This window comes from Pogona vitticeps, chromosome 2, assembly GCF_051106095.1.
Source record: "Pogona vitticeps strain Pit_001003342236 chromosome 2, PviZW2.1, whole genome shotgun sequence".
Taxonomy (NCBI): domain Eukaryota; kingdom Metazoa; phylum Chordata; class Lepidosauria; order Squamata; family Agamidae; genus Pogona; species Pogona vitticeps.
The window spans coordinates 229,673,810-229,689,213 of NC_135784.1; the positions used below are offsets into that span (position 1 = coordinate 229,673,810).

Below are 15,404 nucleotides of genomic sequence, written 5' to 3' on the forward strand. Positions count from 1 at the left end.
CTGAACTGTGCTCATTCTTGGGGAGAACTGCCTCTGTAAGAAGAAACATGATAGGAACGGTGACTTGATTGGCAGCACAGGGTGACTCTACTCTCACTATCCCGATAAATAAGTCTCTGATAAGATGCAACACATATTTGTTTGCTATGATCAACAATTGCTGTATTTCCTCAATATTTCCTTTCTGCATGACTAACATCATATGATGAAACTAAGAAAGATGATATTCAATGCAAATGTTATGACTGCCCAAGTTCACTGCACAGACACAGAAAATTTAGTCTTTGCATTAACTCTTCCTATCCGTGTATAGTATGTTCATGTTGTTTCTAGGATTTTCAAACCAATGGGTTAAATTCCACTCTTTTTAATGAAGAATTTAATGGTGATGAATTTGCAAGCTCTAGGTGGAGGGGGAAAGAGAGCAATAGACTATAGGACTAATGGTCTTTTGTTTCTAACCATTGTCACCTTCCTCTAGAATTCTAGCTCTCCTTCCCCAATGTGCTTTCCACCATGTCCCTGTAGCCAGTTGCTAATGAACAGCTTCAGTTTTAATGAGCTTTTTTGTGTCTTGACTGCTTCTCTGGATTTGCGTGGCTGAGCAATATCCTAACATGGATCCCGAGACTCTCGGTGTGCAGCACCCAACATGTGACAGAAGCAGGGTTGTCCAACTTCAATAACATGGTCATTAGCGGCAACTTTGGCATTTAGTGGGTTGATTTGGTGACAAAAAAGAACATATTGCAATGAGAGAAGTAAAGTAAGCAAAATGAAGGGAAAAACAGCAACCCTATCATTAAAAAGAAATAGCTCATCTTTGGAAGTCAGCTAGACTGTAAAATGGAGTTACCGATATATAGGATTCCTTCAGGTTTCCTTGCAGTGTTTTCAAATAAAGGTTCAGGTGGCTGTAAAACTTACGTTGAAATTTCCTTTGCAGTCACTTGGGCAAAGGACAGTCATTCAAACAATGTTCTGATACCAATGTACTGACCTTGTTTTTGTTTTTGCCTTGGAAGTGTTTTGACTCCTTTTACTGTGGTCTTGACATTAAGAAGAGATAAGAGATAAAAACATGCCTCAGTTGTGCCTACAGGTGGATTTTTTTTTCATGCTCTGTCCCATGGGTACCCAAGCTCCCCATGTCCTTTCTGTAATAAAACGGAGGATTAAATAATAATAATCATATTTAATTTCTATGGACAGCCACTCATTCATTTTTATAACTTGGTATGCTTTCATAACTTAGCATATTTGATAGGCTGGCTGCAGGGGAGCATGAATTAACCACATTTGGTATTTCTATGTGCATACTGGTGGCAATTGACTTGGCTGTCAGTGTGTTACAGTGACTTCAAAAAGTCTCCATAGGGGCAGGGTGAGATGATACGTGCATGCTGAATGTTGTCTTTTATGGTAGTAGGCATTGACTACAATGTTTGCAAAGGAATCATGCATAGAATATGGACTAATGTTGCCACATCTGTCCTTATTCCTACATGTTATTTTACACTGATGCAAGGTTATCTTCCCAGATCCTGAAAAAGTTACATTTTAGACTGCAGCTTCCAGAATCCTCTAGCCATCGTGGCCAGGGGGACTTGTAGTGCAAAAGAGCTGCGAACTCTGTGTCTACCTTATCCTGCTCACTTTGGCATGAGTAACAAGATTAATTATTACATTGCTCATAGCTGCAGATGATTCTACTAATGCTCATAGGTGTACTGTTCTAGTCCAATTCAAATTCACATTTGAAAGGGAATGTTTTCTGTTATTTTAGATTTCTAATATGCAGTATAAACACATGGATGATTTATTCTTTTTCATATCTTCTCTATCTTCCACAAACTGCTTTCTTGTGATGAACGATTAATATATGTCAGTTGTCAGGAAAAAAAATGTAGTGGAGGATAATTAGGAAACTGGCAGTGATTGTTTCTTATGAGAACGTACTCTGCACAAGCAGGGTGCCTAACTGCACATTATTCACACTTTCAAAATAATTGTATTAAAGTTATCTGACAGCAAGCTGTGGAATAAAACTGAATTACATTTGTAATATTTTCCTGCTTGAGACTACTGTTTTCCATTCATGTCCAACTGTGCACATATTTTACTGTGATTACATATGTTTTTTAAAAAATCAGCATTTGGCTCATTTGGAGCATCAGAAATTTCACATTTTGCAGTTATAGACCAAAACTAATTAAACAAATAACAGCATCCCACTTGAGATAATTCTGCGGAAGGGGGAGAGGAGGCTCCAAGCACTATCAGTCACTATTCTGCCATTTCGTCCTTAGTGGATTTTCCCCCTGGAAATATAGCTGGGAAAATGATGGTGGGTGAGATTCAGGAAAGTTATAAGATGAAGAGAATGTTGTGTGGACCACCCATAAAATTCTCTGTACGAGGCAGGGAGATCACTTGGTATTAGCCACATCTGTAATTAATATTAGAGGGCATAAAGGTTTTAATCCACGGCACACTTCTTTAGTAATAAGTTCACATTGCCATTTGTTGGGTAAAATACAATAGGATTTGCCAGATGTCAACCTTTTGCCGAGTTAGATGCCAATCCTGTTTAGTTCATTTTGCACAATCAAATCTAGAGATAAAGTGTTGGCCTTGTATCTGCACAAATAAGATACCAGGCTCACCAAAAATATGTAAGCAATGATACATCTCCTTTGGTGGAGCAGAAAGCTGGGCTACTGCAGTCCCTGAGACTGAAGTATGGATGTTGCTGCTGACTGTAGCTTAAATAGGTGACCTTCTGCAAGCCAGTCTCTGCCTCTCTCAGCTTCAAGCTTCCATCTACAAAAAGAGAATTACAACATGATATATAACACAGTTATAAGGATTACAATAACCTAATATATGTCAAGCATTTTTCCATGTTCCAAGAACTACATAAATGTTAAGTATTTTCATAGTGTGCTATGCCTACATACAGGAGTTGTTGCTGTGGTCTTATTTTGTTTAGTGTCTGGTTTGGGGAGTAATATTTCCAAATATTTGGCTATAGAGAGTTTGTGTAACCGTTATGTCTGTAAGTACTTTGTGTGTCTTCATATTTAACACTGATTCCCAGAAGAGACATAGACCTGACGATTTATTCCTATTTTACCAAGACAACCAAGATGTCTGGATATGGCATAGTTCTCCTATACAGTACCTACTTGGCAAACACTGAGAAGACAAAAATGACTGGGATGAGGGGCAATTTCTTAAAAAAGGACTTTTACTCAGCTCTTCAAGCAGAGTATCTCCCACACCAGCTCACAACGAATCGTTTGAAATGGAAAAAAAAGAGCAGGCCCTAATCAGACACTGGTAGACTCTAGAACACAGACACAAAAGGAGGGAAGGAAGAAATAATTAAAGCTGCCCATGACTTCACAGATCAATACTAGTAATCACAGGGGCATAAGAGCCAGGGGCCATCTGGCAAGGGCTTCTGCAGGTCCCAGCAAATTAACAAAAGAAGGCAGGTGGTGGGTGAGAAACTAGAGGAAGGAAATGAGAGGCACAAAAGGTGTGGGTGATGCGTGAGAGGCAGTACAAGGCCACTCAGCGGGGTCGGGCAGCGAGGGGGGATGAGTCAGACCGAAGGGGGCTTCTCGGGCTATATAAAGGGAGGCAAGGGATGGCCGCAGCTCAGCGCCCGCCTGCCCGCCACAGGAGCGAGGCGCCAGGGGCCCCTCAGCAAACGTCTCCGCCGCCATGGGGCTGAAGAAGGAGCTGCTCTTGCTGCTGCTGGCGACGACGCTGCCGGCAGAGCGGAACTGCCAGGGCGCCCCGGAGAGGGTGGAAGCCGCCGCGGGCCTGGAGAGCCCGGGCAGGGGCGAGTACGGAGTGAAACTCTGCGGCCGCGAGTTCATCCGCGCAGTTATCTTCACTTGCGGAGGGTCCCGCTGGAAGAGGATCTCCGCCCCACCGCCGCGGGCAGGTGAGTAGAGAGCCGCGCAAGCTGGGCAATGGGCGGGAACACGGCGAGGTGGCGGCCGGCGCTCCCCCCCCCCTTTTTTGTGTGCTTCTTGGCGGGAAATTCTCGTGAATTCCAAATGACTGGCACGTTTTGCGCTTTCTCGCTACTAAAATGTTCGCCGGTGCGTTTCATACTCCCATGTTCCTGCTCACAGGACGCAAAACTGGGTCAAACTGGCGTATACTTTTTTTTTAAAAAAGAATACATTTCACAGCAATTAAATCCAGCCTGTATATTTATTCACCCAAATAATTTCAAATTGTTTAATTTCCAACACCCCCAAATCAGTAGTTCCCTGTTTTCACGTAATAGCGTGGAAAAAAAATGCTAAAAACAGATTTTTGCTGATCACTCCTATGTGAAAGCTGTGTTCTTTTCCGTACCAGAGAAAGTTTTAAAATAGACAAGAGTGCTCAACCAAAGCATGCCAGGGAAAACTAGAAGGCGTCCCCCAAACAGTTTTCCAAGCTTTGCCCCGGTCCTACCCAGATTAACCAATTTCTCTCTGGCAAATTGCCCTGTTAATTAGCCATAAATAACTCCATAAACTGCATTTAAAATAAAATGGTACACAGTTCTTTTGGTGGATGGCTGAAAATGCTGCTTATCTGTTGGGAAGGCTTAAGAGTGGGTAGAGGAGGTAGAGAACAGGGGTTAAACGGATTAGAAAAAAGAGCAGTGAAACGCAACCAAGACATACATCGCAGAAGAAACAAGTGTGGGAAGGTCAACACTTAAATACCACCAAGGCTGAAACCAGGGCATGACAGCTGGGGCTTTGCCCTAGAGCAGTGGTCCCCAACTTTGGGTCACCAGATGTTCTTGGACTGAAACTCCCAGGAGCCTTCACCACTAGCTGTCCTGGCCAGGATTTCTGGGAGTTGTAGTCCAAAACTACAAGGTTGGGAATCGCTGTCCTAGGGCATCACTCTGTTCACTTTCCTTTGTTTGAGAGGAAACTATCTTTCTGGGGGCAAGGGGAGCACACCATGTTCTGCTCTTTTTTTTACTTGGTGAGACCCATGTCTCATGGTTGAGTGAGTGAGAGATGATGGAACAGGCACTATAGTTAAGTCTTCCCACACTTCTTTTGGGCCCCCCTTGGTGTCTTGCACTATAGTATCTGTGCTACTTCCGTTGGCTACATTGGAGGATAGCAATCTGGGGAATGCTGCTGAAAGTTACATTAACAGAAGGGCAAAGAGAATTGTATTTTGGGTTTGCTTGGTTTATGTAATTTAATTAGGCTAATTTAGACTGTACAGTATTATGAAACCACTGAGCTGTCTAGGAAAATGGAGATTCATGATGAAATGATAATGTGATCTGAAATTGGGGTGGAGGGCACCTTTCTAAACAGCAGCGCTGCTGCATGTTCAGTATTGCAACTAGAAGCCACTTTTACACATTTCTAGCAAAATTTTAATATAACAAAGCCCCAGCTGTCCTGCCCTGGTTTCAGTCTTGATGGTATTTAAGTGTGGGCTTGTTTCTTCTGTGATGTATGTCTTGCTTGTGTTTCACTGCTCTTTTCTAATCCTGTTCTCTACCTCCTCTACCCACTCTTAAGCCTTCCCAACAGATAAGCAGCATTTTCAGAAAACAAACTTTTAATATTTTGTGCATATTTTGCCTTCACCTCTACCCTGCTTCTTGATTGATTAGCAATATCAGACTTTTGCTGTTACTTTTGACTCGATACCATTCTTCAAATAAACTCCAAAGCTTTAGGACATGCAACAGTTGTATTTGCTCAGATCTCTTGAGCAAATACAACTATTTTTGTATTTTAAAGTCTTTATTAGTGAAAAACCCAATTAGAGTATTTAGTAGTGGGAAAATGTATTTGATGTATGGGACGTCTTGGAGGATAGAATTGTTTGCTAAGAATTGCAGTTCAGGTGATACACTATGTTTCTACAGCAAAATTACACAAGTGTGTATAGTAATTCTGAAAGAAACTGACATGCAGGTATATTAGCTGACATTTTTCACTGGGTACACTTCTGATGGTTTCCTTTGTGTCTTAACAGAGTTTATTCAAACTGGCAACGATAATGAACTGGAGAACATTAAGTTGCAGTCTGTTTTGGATCCGAAACTGGACCAGCTACAAACTATCAGTCAATCAGCTCAGCAGCAAACACTGAAAAACATGTTTAATTTATATAACGATAATGAATATGTCCCTACTTCTGATAGCTTCAGTGAATACATTAACCAAGCAAAAGATGTGCCGAAAAGCAGAGATGAAACAAGGCTGGCTAATTCCATGGGATCAAATTACTTTCTTTGGGGAAAATACCCTCGAAAAAAGCGTGATTCTTCTCTTGGGGTGGCTGGATTGTGCTGCAAATGGGGCTGTACCAAAGCTGAGATTAGTACACTATGCTGAGAATACAAACATTTAATGGTTCAATAACCGGAACTCACTGTTTAGTAGCACTGTAACTACCTGAATACTTTATTTAGAGGATAGTTGATTGTTAATGTTGTCTCAGTATCTGATCTTGTCTTTGTGTTCCTGTTACTATTCAAAACACTCAACACACACAGTCACTCAAAATGTGTTTTGTGTTTATATTTTTTCAAATTTTCTAGAAGTATACAGTTTCCCCACTTCTTGTGATTGTAAACTTCTGCTGATATTTGCACCAGAACATTATATGGAGAAACTCAACGTGTTCCATAGTATTGGAATTCTGTGTATATCAAATTAAGCTGATCAAGGTCAACAGCGTAAGCTAGCATGATCAGTGGCTCTCCAGAAGTCTGAGATAACATCCTTAGACTATGTGGGACCGGGGGGGGGCACATCTCCTATTGCCTCCATCCTCCTAAATGTTCTTACATGAAGTATGGCTTTTAAAAAGTGAAACATCCTGGGGGGGTAGGGATGCTAGGCCCCCTGAAAATATGGCTAAATTGTCTTTTTGCTTTCCCTTCAGATGATGAAAGAGACTCAAGCCCTTTTCCCAAGATTTTTTTTTTAATTGGGGTGTGTGGAGTATGCTGGAGGCCACAGGCAACACATTCCAAAGCATCGTGGCCACCACCAAAAAGGCCTGGTTCCTGGTGTTCTCCCCCCAGTCTTTCTTTGGGGTGGCCATCCCAACAGTGCTACCTGGGAAGAATGGGTAGCCCAGCTAGATGATCTTAAGTAGAAATGCTACAACAGGTAACAAGATCCCAAACCATTAAGAAAGAAAGACTCTTTTGGGTTCTAATTCAGGTTTCTGGAGTCTGGGGAAAAATTAATCCTTTAAAAATCACTCAAAAAAAAAAAAAAAAAAGCAGACACAACACAACAGAGAACTAGTCTACCCCAAAGCCAAATAATGAATAAATACACAAGTAAATAGCTAAATAGAAACACAAATTTACACAGTGCCTTTGTCCAAAAACAAGAAAAGCAAACAAGAAAGTAAATGAAGGCAAAAAACACTCCCTCTAACAACAGCTTCCCCCCAAAGGTCTTCTTTTGAGTCCAGAAGGCAATAGCAAAAATAATCCAAAAAAAAGAAAGGGAACAAACAAAAGCAAGCACAGGCCAGCTGCTTGTCAGCAGTGAAAATTAATCTAAAGGAATGGTAGGGGGGCAAGGAGTGTCTTAAAAAAATCAGGAAAAAAGGCCTAACAGGAGGAAAGAATCCAAGGTGGAAGCACAACCTACATAGGCTTCAAGTTCACAATCAGTGTTTTTCTGGTGGATGCTCATGGTCAGCGGACATCTGTATAGTTTTTCAACCAGAAAAAAGAAGTTATGCAATATTTTAGATCCTGCTACACTATGGCAATGTTAGTTCATAGGGCAGAGAGCATTATAACAATATGTAAAAATTAGATGCAACTGCGAGATGTCTGAAAATATTTAAGACTTTGATATATGTTGGTACAGCAGTATATATTGAATGCCTAAGAAACTTTGTAAGGGTTTCTGTAATAAAATACAAACTCAATAACATCTCTTAGCTCCCCGCTTCTATTGTTCAGGTTGCAGTTTTACCAACACTTGCCACCTTTTGCTTAGCTCATCTGTGTTATGTTGAACATATGAAAAGTAATTTCAAAATTTAACATAATGGGCCATCATCTAGCTAAAACTGACATTTAAAGAAACCACAGAAACTAATTTCAGATGTATTTTATGATATACACCCTATAGAAATAATGCAAACACTGAAAAAACCCCTGCAAAGCAGCAGCTGTGATTTTAAAAATAACTTTAATCAACAGCAGCAATCCTTTAGGCATGCAATTTTTCCATTGCAACTCACAGCAATATTTGGTACCACGATAAATTAAATGTTGGGAAAAAGTGAATGGCAACTGCGGGGGAAAAAAGGCATAGTTCAGAGTATTATGTTAAGTATTATCATGACAGAATTATACATGGGTTCTTTCTGAAGAGCACTGATTTCAAATGACAGTTGAAATTAAGGTCCCTCCTCGAGCAAGCCCAAAGGGACATGTGAGGATGTCTGCAAGGACATGAAAATTTAGAGTGGGCCCTTCTATGAGAGCTTTTGCACCCTTTCAAAGGTGCTTCTGAAGATAAGAGCATCTCTTCTGTAGCAGCATGTGATGTGGGGTTAAGAAGTCTGTAGCATGAAAGACACCTTAGGAAGATCTTAATGCAGAACTGGGAACATTTTGGCCAAATTCACAAGGCTGAGTGCCAAATTTTCAAATCTCTTATTTTAAAATTTAAAGTACCCCACATTAACACACTGATCATATTTTCATTTTTCAAACTCTGAATCATATAAGGCTTGACTGTGAGTGTGAGATTCCAAATAACAAGTTTCTAATATCTGTATCAGTCCAGAGACAAAAATCCAAAGACAGAGAATGGAGTTTCACTTGCGGAACGGAGATTTCCCATCTATTCCTTTCCATGGCAGCTCCTTATGGATGGAGACCCCCAGAACAGTGTATGTATGACACAGATGGCTGAATATCAGAAAAGTGAAGCTGGGTCATACTAAAGACCTCTGGGATGTCCAATGTCAATAAATGAATGCAGTCCTACCATGTTGCTTTTTGTTCCTCAGCAACAGATATATCATGTTAGAGACAATATAGAGTAGGACCCTGTATCCATGGGATCAGTATCTGCTGATTTACTTATTCATGGGCTGAAAGTATTAAAAATACTGAAAGAAAAATCCTATACAGTATATACATTTAAAGATGAAGTTACCAGAATTGGCCACAAGAGGCAGCGAGAGACCATGCTAGGCATAGCGGTCACTATTAAAATAGCATTCACTATCTGTATTTTCCAGCATCTGTGGGGGCGGGGTGGGGTGGGGGGGGCGGGCATGGAACCAATACCCCACAGATAGGAAGGTCCTACTATATAGCTATCATGGTGAATCACTATTGATAGTCTTACCTGCTTAGAATTTGTCTAACCTCTTTTATTTAATCCTTTTTGTCTAAGCCCGTTTAAAGTCCTTCAAGCTTATGGCCATCCCTACTTCTTCTGGTAGTGAACCATCCACTTCGATTATGTACTATATGCCATATGTTAAAGAGCTCCATGATGTTCTTCTTGGTGCTTTTCCCCCATCACATATTGCCCAAAATTCGTTGCTCGGTGTAGTAAATTGCACTAGCATAGATTCACTGCATCAATAAGAGTTTATTGCTTCAATTCCTCCGTAAGTTTGACTGATTCAAATGGGCTTACCCTAACTGTGACTTGCAATGCCAAAGTGAGTCATAGTTAGAACAGATCCATTTGAATTAATAGAAATTCATGAAATTCCTATTGATTCAATGACCCCACTCTAGTGCAATTTGCTACATTAAGAAACAGGATTTTGACTAATGTAACTTTTATTTCTAGGGCACTTACCCCTTCCCCTTGATCATTTGCTTGCCCTTTTCTGCACTGCCCCAAGCACTGTGATATCCTCTTTTACACACTGTGACTAGAAATATACATAGTGTTCTAGTGAAAGTCTTGCAACACTTTTTCATGCACTAAAACCCACTTCATCTGATATAATTGCATGTAATGGACTGCAGTCTGTGAAAGCCTACATGCCAGCTTAGTAGTCTTTATGCTGTTTTATTTTGCAATAGACTAGCATGGCTATCATCTCTCCGGGAAAATACTGAAATGTGATTGCAACACAAATCTGTACATAGTCTAACAATACTGATAATTTTATTTTTGATTTTTTTTTGTTTAATTGTGTTCTCATGGAATCTCACTGTTTATGAGCAGCTGTACAAAGGATCAACATTGGCATTAAGTAGTACACCATATGCCCAACATGTCTTTTGTGGTCAGCCACTCAGTGTGGAGAGGGAAATGAACATATGTGAATTAATGGATGTGCCCTTTCACTTGTGCGACTGCTTAACTGAATCAAAGTCAAATGCTTTAACAGGTTTTACATAGAGTCTGCCTGAATTTCCAGATAGATCTCTCTGAGCTAAGGAACCTTGCTGTGAACTAACAACATGGAAAAATATTAACAGCAACAAAGCATCTCTCTTGGTAGAGCACAGTCCTACACAGAATTAACTTACCTAGAAATGAGCCCACTGAGCTTTCACAGACAATACTTCACAAGCAATTGTTCAGAGGACTGAATTCTCAGAGGTTCAAAATGAAATTTTAAAAAAGAGTTTAAATTTATCTTCTGGGAAATTAGAATGTAAGTCAATTGTATTATACCATTATCAAGCAAAGACACGTTTATTCAACTTGAAAAAGATACCACCACTATGGAAGATCTCATCATTGGATTACACAACATTCCCTGAGTTTCCCCCCCACCTTTCTAGGAACATGATATCCTTGATCAGAACGACAACTTTTGACTCCTGTTAGGCTACTGCATTTATGTATCTTGACGTCTTATATTGCTTCAAAACAGGGGTGGGCAGGTATGGCTCTCGAGATGTTTTGTGCCTCCAACTCACATCAATCCAAGCCAGCACAGCCATTGGTAAGAAATGATGAGAGATGGAATCCAAAAACATCTGGAGGATCACATTTGCCACTCTGATTTAAAGCAGGAACCTAAACCAAACATATAACCTACAAAAGACAATTACTGTACAACACATTTTAAAATCAGCATCAAAGCAATAGACAAATGTACAACTCAGCTGACCAAAGTGATTTAAAAATACACAATGTGAACCTGTCTCAAAAATGCCAACAATTTGAAACTTCTTTTCTACTGAAGTGTGACGTACTACTATAAAATAAAACTACCTACATGTGCAACCCAAGTTCTGTTCCCCAGGTTGTTTGGCATAATTATCTGGTATTAAAAACAAAAGAAAAGGGTTTGCCTGAGGAAAGTCTGCAAGATACTGGGATCCTTCCCATGCAGGGCTTCCTATCCACTCTTACAAACAGAATCACTTTGCCTAGATAAGGATTCCCCAAAGTGTATGTGAAACACACTCCTGCTTGTAAGACAGAATGAGGAAGTTCTTAACATGTGTGGAAGGAGTGCTTCACATGTACATTAAGACCACTAGATCTGCTCTGATGCATATGCTGCAGCCCACAGTGGCACAAAACAGACTGGCGCTCACAGGGTAAACATTTGCTACATTTTGAGGTACTTTTTAATCCTATACAAAACTCAAATCACTGCACCCTCCATATCTGAGGTAGATGGGTAAAACTGACAAGGGGTTAATGGTACAGTGCCATCTAAGCCACATTCTGCCAAACATTAAATTATATTTTCAAGTTTTCATTAAGTCTCCATAATGTACAGAAAAGGCCTGCCACCAAATTTAGTCTTCTGTTTTTAGACAGTGAGCATCTCACTTGACCAAAAATTTGCTTTTTGGGAACCCCTAGACTCTAAGCCCCTGAAAAAAGGCTTAGTGGGCAAGCAACAGAACAGGTGAAATATCCAGTGCATTTCACTTCCATTTCAGCTACTATGACTAAATCTGAAGCTGACAGCCAAATCGATCAAGAGAAGATCCTTTGATGTTTCTACTGCTCTCTGCTACCCAACTTCTTCTATTGACAAACATGAATTTGTGCCACTGAGTCTGCTATGAAATAAGTTGCAGTGACTTTTACATTTATTTCAGAATTTAGATTGGAAAAAAAGCAAGCAAGCAATATCACATGGTAGCAGTTTCACATAGTTCAATTACCCAGAAACTTAAAAGATAAAAGCAGATGAGCTATGGCTGTTCTTAGGGACATAAGAGATTTGTTCTTTGTTTGTACTTGAATAGCCCACCCTGTCAAAATTAAGATAACTGCAGCATCTAGAAGGGGTGGCAAGGATAAGAAAAATTAGCATCTGGAACGTCTCAAGCTACTTTGAAATTATTTCAAAGATTTGTACTTCAAAAGACAAGGACAATGCTTAACACATGCAGAATACACGTGTAGGAAAATAGTCTACTATATAATTGTTCATTTAAAAACACAATTTTCAGTAGGTGTTTTAAAAAAATATACATACATATACTTATTTGTTCCCTTTTTGTCAAAATATTTACAGTACATCACACTCCCTCAACAGGCACCTCTGCTTCTATTGCTGGCCAGTAACCGGCTCAGGCAGGCACATCAAAAGTCTACCAGATATTTAGAAATGCATTGACTTGTTCTACCTTGTTTTCCCGAAAATAAGGCAGGGTCTTATATTAATTTTAGCTCCAAAAATGCATTAGGGCTTATTTTTAGGGGATGTTCTATCTTTTTCAGGTACAAGAATCAACATATATTCAAATACAGTCATGTCATCTTTTGATTGCTGCACAATGGTGGAGGTGGGGGTTTCACTTAGCTAGGCCTTATTTTGGGGGGTAGGGCTTATATTACGAGCATCCCGAATAATCACACTAAGGCTTATTTTCAGGTTAGGTCTTATTTTCGGGAAAACAGGGTACTATCAAGCCATTATGCCTTGACAATATAAAAATCACAAAAACCCATTCAAAAAACACAAGCCCTTGTGCAAAAATGCCAAGCTGATCTTCATTCACTGCAGAACAGGCTAACATATATTCTAAAGATTCTTTATGCTGCTGTTAACTGCTGCTCAAGCTTGCTCTGTGATGGGTTTGCAGAGCTCGACTGCTACTGCTCTGCATCCTCTGTATTGAATGGTTGCTGTGTTTTAAGCAATCCCTATGCTGGCACCACAGTGAAGTATTCCCCATGACATAAAAGTCATATCCAGCATCAGTCAATGTTATTTCCTCCTCTCACCATGACTGTTAGCTGTTTTGCATCTCTGTTATATTTGGCTTACCTTTCTCTTAAAAAAACTGTCTGAGAATAGCGTAGCCACAAACAGCTAAAAATGTACAGTTAACAAAAATGAGCACATATCTAAACTGGTATAAATCTGCCTTATCCTTGTACATGGGGGGGCGCAAGAGGATGAACCCATGCACAGTGCTTAGGATGGTGACTGGTACAGGATGAATCTGGACATCCCATCTCCACTGTTAAGATTTCTGTGCATTAACACTTGCTCCTCTTCAAAATGCTACAACTGGGAATGTGAAGTAACATCTCAGATGTTTTAAATTGTCTATTAATTCTATAGGTCAGCTTCTGCTTCAGAAGACAATCCTATTCATGACTACTCAGAAGAAAGTCCCATGGAGATCAACAAGGCTTACATACTGGTTAAGTAGGAACAGGTATGTAGGTACAATCCAAATAATTTTCAACACAGTGATGATCCAAATCCTGCTCATCATTCAGTCTTCTCACTCTTCTACTGTGAAAGGTTGGCAGTAGTTTTTTAGTTTTCTTTTTGCAACTGCCCTGTTACATAAACAATGGTGATGATGACTGAATGTATTTTACACTCTTTTGCTTAAAAAAAAGCAACCCACAATTCCTCCTACTATCAAAGTGCTTTTCATTGGTACATCATGGCATCATTCCCAATGAAAAAATAACCACAGCTCTCCACTATCACATGGAAGTTCTAGTGTGATGATTTCTTTCCTCCAGTCCCCGTCCTCTTAAAGATGAATGTTCATGGGGAAGCCAATCTGCAATCACCAACGAACCAACAGCATTTGCTAGGCAGGTCAATGTGTCCCTCTGGATTAATTTCAGTATGTTCAACTACCCATGCTCTCTCTTATGACATCCACTCTCACAGCAAGATCTCGAAAGGAGGGTCGCAGGCTTGGATTATTGTGCCAGCACTCTGTCATGATGGCATAAACCTTGGCAAGAGAGAAGAAAGCAATATGAGAGAAGCAGAAATAACCAAGTGTTCAGCATCATAAGCAATTCTTACACTAGTTGAGGCCAGTAGAGTCTTTGGCAGCAAATAATATTAATACTTCCATGCAATCTGTGTATCATAAGAAGCACGCCCTGGTCCTCACTTTTTTACCATATACGTACATCTCTTTTATAGGAATAAAATTATTCCTTTCAGCAACTAAAACTAAGAATGAGTGAAAGTTACCAATCTTCCCCACAGTGGCAATTCAGAGTGACACAACTGCACTATTACTGACTTTCCCTCAGACTTCCCAATAAGCTTCCTGTTATTTGACATAAGTGTTTGGGGTTAACTCAACTGTGTTCATTTTAGTAACTTTACTGCTACAGGTGTTGTAATAGGCTGAACCTATAACATTATTGACTTCACAAACAAAGAACTAGGGTTAGTAGAGAGCTATCAACATTTACTGTGGAAGGGCCAGGCAATGGTAATTTTCCCAAGCACTGATCTTTAAACATTTGTCTTGCAAGCTATTGCAGGGAAGAAACACATCCGGTATTTGTTTTTACTCAAGAATGAGTCACTCACTGAGATGAATTTAGTACAAGTTTGTCAATACCTTAATGCTGTTTTAAATAAAGAAGATTTATTTATTTTTCATTTTAGTTCTTTCAACATGTACTTGTTTTGTTTTGCATAGTGTTCTTGAAGGGATTCTTACTGTTACTAAATACTAGAACTATTCCTTTGCTACTGTAATATGGCACAACCAAAAGACATGAAAGATAAGCGGGCTATCTGGGGATTTAACAGAATAGTCACTGTATTTCCAACACTTAACATAAACAGAATAACGGAATTACTGTGAGATGATTCTTTTGTATTTTGGAGAATTAAACTCGGTTCCATAGACCGGACTCATGCAAATCAAGTTTGAAGGTACTATCTTATATGAGAGCCTCCTCCCAACATAACATAGGATTTGGAAGATACTGATAACTCCAAATTGACACAACTCTACACTTAACATCTCTGTTAAAGATGGAAGAGCTACATAATAGGACATATTATACCTGTGAAATATAGTGAATTTCTGAGGTACAAAGTATTAGCTTGGAGAGTTTACAACAGTAAAGGAAACTGAAGGTCTTTTCCAGGGCTGCTTGGGTTGTTTACTTGTTTAGGTAAACAGGGAAGAT

At 39.8% G+C, this 15,404-nt stretch overlaps 2 protein-coding genes and 1 long non-coding RNA gene across 4 annotated transcripts in view; 1 reads left to right on the top strand and 2 right to left on the bottom strand.

Moving 5' to 3' along the window:
• Positions 1-1,004: 1,004 nt before the first annotated feature.
• Positions 1,005-2,805, bottom strand: LOC144586589 (uncharacterized). Its single transcript, XR_013541495.1, has 2 exons — positions 2,667-2,805; positions 1,005-1,157 (listed from the first exon to the last, which is right to left on the bottom strand). It is a non-coding gene; the product is annotated as an uncharacterized LOC144586589 (long non-coding RNA).
• An 819-nt stretch (positions 2,806-3,624) lies between these two features.
• On the top strand, positions 3,625-7,865 carry LOC110083251 (relaxin-3). Its single transcript, XM_020801549.3, has 2 exons — positions 3,625-3,958; positions 6,031-7,865. The coding sequence occupies exons 1-2, from the start codon at positions 3,733-3,735 to the stop codon at positions 6,390-6,392; spliced, it is 588 nt and encodes a 195-aa protein (XP_020657208.2). The 5' UTR covers positions 3,625-3,732; the 3' UTR covers positions 6,393-7,865.
• A 2,828-nt stretch (positions 7,866-10,693) lies between these two features.
• Positions 10,694-15,404, bottom strand: part of JAK2 (Janus kinase 2) — a 97,095-nt gene continuing 92,384 nt past the window's right edge. For both annotated transcript variants that reach the window (XM_020801535.3, XM_020801536.3), the window contains one exon: positions 10,694-14,197. In XM_020801535.3, coding sequence (XP_020657194.3) covers positions 14,090-14,197 — 108 coding nt within the window. In that variant the 3' untranslated portion in view covers positions 10,694-14,089. The remainder of the gene's footprint in view (positions 14,198-15,404) is intronic.

What these genes read in the sequence shown, in the direction of transcription:
- LOC110083251 (XM_020801549.3), top strand. Translation starts at nt 3,733, where the DNA reads ATGGGGCTGAAGAAGGAGCTGCTCTTGCTGCTGCTGGCGACGACGCTG. An exon ending in CGCCCCACCGCCGCGGGCAG is followed by an intron (nt 3,959 to 6,030) that starts GTGAGTAGAGAG and finishes GTGTCTTAACAG; the next exon opens with AGTTTATTCAAACTGGCAAC.